Source organism: Heterocephalus glaber, unplaced genomic scaffold (genome assembly GCF_053883595.1).
Source record: "Heterocephalus glaber isolate CG9 unplaced genomic scaffold, H.glaber_assembly_v1.0 deba00001761, whole genome shotgun sequence".
Lineage (NCBI taxonomy): Eukaryota > Metazoa > Chordata > Mammalia > Rodentia > Bathyergidae > Heterocephalus > Heterocephalus glaber.
This window is the reverse complement of record NW_028258458.1, coordinates 2074060-2077506: the sequence shown is the minus strand read 5'-3', so window position 1 is coordinate 2077506 and position 3447 is coordinate 2074060. Positions and strand designations below refer to the sequence as shown.

The 3447-nt window shown below is 42.5% G+C and overlaps 1 protein-coding gene across 1 annotated transcript; it reads right to left on the bottom strand.

Annotated features, from left to right (window-relative positions):
* Nucleotides 1-201: 201 nt before the first annotated feature.
* LOC106008534 (olfactory receptor 7G2-like) lies at nucleotides 202-1369 on the bottom strand. The gene has a single exon (XM_013068664.3). It carries the CDS (start codon nucleotides 1367-1369, stop codon nucleotides 332-334), a length of 1038 nt encoding a protein of 345 aa, XP_012924118.2. The 3' UTR covers nucleotides 202-331.
* Nucleotides 1370-3447: the final 2078 nt, after the last annotated feature.

Below are 3447 nucleotides of genomic sequence, written 5' to 3'. Positions count from 1 at the left end.
TTAGTAGGACTCGCTGTAGGATGCAACTCACATGGCTGTAACCAGACATCTGAGTACATGACCAGAGCTTGGCTTACTTTCCCTGCTCTATCCCTTTCCCGTCTCACCTTCTTCTGACATGAACCACAGAAATTTGTTAGGATTAGAGCCTCTGCTTCAGGTTCTGTGTCTTTGGAACTTAAGCAAAGATACTGTGTTTAGAGAATTAAAATCATGTGGCAATTTACAGAGTGAAACATAAAGCAACATCAGGTTGCAAACCAAGTTCAAATCCACCTGATCATTATGTTATGCGATCATGGTAGAAAATTGTGGTATGGAAACAAAAGGATCAGGCTTTCTGACTCCCCCCAAATCCTGTTACTTTGACTTGCTCTGGAAACCTGAATTTAAAACAAATAACACATGACAGAAAAGAAGGGAAAATACCATTGAGTCTCCTCAAGGCTTCCTTCATGTCCCTGTTCCTCAGAGCATAGATAAAGGGGTTCAGCATCTGAGTGGCCACAGAATACATCACCGAAGCCACTGCAGTCTTCCTCGGTGAATCTGTAACTACAGAGCTGATGTACACCCCCACACCTGTCCCATAGAACAGTGAAACAACAGAGAGATGAGACCCACAGGTGGAAAAGGCTTTATACTTTCCTCTTGATGACATCCTCAAGACAGAGGATGCAATGTGAATATAAGAGAAAATGATTCCAGAGACAGGAACACCAGCAAATAGGCCAGCCATCAAATACACTAGCATGTTATTGCTGAGGGTATCAGAACAGGCGAGCTTGATGACCTGAGCAAGTTCACAGAAGAAGTGTGGGATCTCCAGGTCTGTGCAGAAGGACAGCCTCAGTGCCATCAGAGTGTGGAGCAGGGAGTGCACAGTGCTAATAAACAGGGAGAGGAAAACCAGCAGGACACAGAATCGCGGGTTCATGATGACCGTGTACCTCAGAGGGTGACAAATGGCCACATAGCGGTCATATGCCATCACTGCAAGGAGACAGTTTTCTAAACCACCAAAAACTAAGACAGAGCAGACCTGGGAGAGGCAGCCTGTGTAGGAGATGCTCTGATCTTGTGTTCGGATGTTCACCAGCATCTTTGGGATGGTGCATGTGACTAAACAGATGTCACTAAAGGACAGGCTGGAGAGGAAGAAGTACATCGGGGTGTGTAGGTGGGAGTCAGAACTGACGGCCAGGATGATGAGCAGATTCCCGAGCACAGTGACCAGGTACATGAACAGGAATAGGTAAAAGGTGAGGAACAGCACTTCTGGATCATCTGTCAGTCCCAGGAGAAAAAATTCTGGAACAGCTGTTTGATTTGCAGCTTGCATGCTCCTGATGAATCTGATGGAAAACATAAGGTGAAAACTAAATAAAGCAAACTTCCTATACAAACAAAAAATTTGGGACCTGCTCTGGACTTGCTTTTGACAAAATGTGAGGATAAGGACCAGCACTCTCTGTTTTAGCAAACACTGCAGGGGAATTTGATTCTTCTAAAGTTTGAAAAACAAATTTTTAACAAAGAAAAATTTTCTCTTTTATATTGAGCTACATGAATATTCAAATCTTTGCTTATATTCTCCCATTCCTCTTGACTCACACATCTTGTAACTTCTAATCTCTTTCTTGAGCACTAATACTTTTTCATACTTAGTATCATTTGTTGAGACTGTAAGACACAATGTGACATAGATGTCCCTTAGAATTATTTCATGCCATCAAACAAAAAAATCTAAAGACTCAACTTATCACAAACATTTTCTGAGCCATTGTCTCCATGTTGGTATGCTTCAGAATCACTTGAAGGCCTTGTCCAAGTATAAGTGAAGTAATTCATGCTGTCAGTTCTGTGTACCTATGAGAACAAGTCATGGGGACAAAGTATGCAGTTAATTGTTAAGAAAAACTCTTTCAGAGATCTGATGGGCTGACTGATGTACTGACTTTCGAAAAAGTCTTTGTTAATGTCTCTGGATCAGGCAGCATTAGAATTCCTAAATGATCTTGAATGTCTCATGATTTTCCCTTACTGTATTATTTTAATACTTTCTTCCCATGCATAAATGGAGTGGGTGTTGGATCAGAGAATGCAAGAAGTAAATTGTGAAAAATAAAGAAATGGAAGAGAAGGAAGGTTGAAAAGTGAAGTAAAAGATCCTATTTCAGAATAAAAGAAAATTAATAGAATTAGATAAAATAACAGAAAACAATGGGAAAAAGAAAATCAGGAGAAAAACACAGGGCTGGGGTTGTAGCTCAGTGGTGCAGCACCTGCCTGGCAAGTGTGAGGCCCTGAGTTCAATTCCTCATACAAAAAAAGTTTAAAGAGAGAAAAACACAAAATCCAATGAAGAAACAAAAATTAGGCCCTGAAAAAAATTCCTCTGTGTTTTTGAACGAGCATTTTCTTTCCAGGTGTGCAGCATTGGAATTCCTACTCTCTGGGTTGGCTAGTGGGTGAATGCAAAGAGCTATATTGCTTCCACCCTCAGGTTTTGTGTGTGCCTGCCTTGCCCAGTGGGTGTTGCTGGTCAGTGTTCCACCTAAGGGCTACAGTCACCACAGCAGCTCCAGTTTCCATGTTCCTCTGTGCGCCCCAAGTCATGGCTTTCTCTGCTGAGCTTTAGGGCCTCTGGGTTTGATTTGTGCCCCCATCCCCACACTCCTCTAGTAGCCACTCTGTCCATACAGCCCAGGCTGTGGCAATGATCCAAGCCAGTCAATACCCATCTTCATGTTGATAGGTGAGGAAAGCAACCACCACTAACTTATCTTATAGGCAGTGGTGCTGTGGTTCAGGCAGACTTGTGGAATCAATGATAGCACTTCCCAATCCAGCCTCCTCGGAAAACCTTACGTGTTTGGCCTGGCTTCTCACCACCTATGGAATGATAGCTATGTCTTTCCTTGCCTGGGTGTAAAATTCTCAGGGGAAGAGGGCTTATACCCAGCTTGTGGCCTCTCCATGACCTTGTGACCATCCACCACCCTGCTACTCTGGTAGAGTGATGCCAGTAACTCTCAAGAACAAGTTCTGGAGTTGTTGTGTAGCTCAGTCTTAAGCAGTTAAGGATTTCCCCAAATGGCTCCTAATTAAACACTATCAAATATGATATCAATATATCAAATATTGAAACACTTTTCAAACACGTTCAAATATCAACTGGATTTCTTCTGTAGCTCTAGCCTGCCTTCAGAGTAAAACCTCATACAGTTTTTGCAGTTTATACAAGCTGTGACCTTTACTTGCAGCTAGCTCTCCTGGCCATTCCTGTAGTTTGTCTCCAAGTCTGTGACCCTCTCTGGGCTTACCTTGGTTCATCAGAGACTGGTTCCCCTACTCTGGAGTCATTCCATATAGCATTCCATATTACTTTGTGTTTTTTTTCTATATTGTGCTCCATTTCTCTAGCTTCTCTGTCATTTCTAGGTG

What these genes read in the sequence shown, in the direction of transcription:
- LOC106008534 (XM_013068664.3), bottom strand. Translation starts at nt 1,369, where the DNA reads ATGTTTTCCATCAGATTCATCAGGAGCATGCAAGCTGCAAATCAAACA.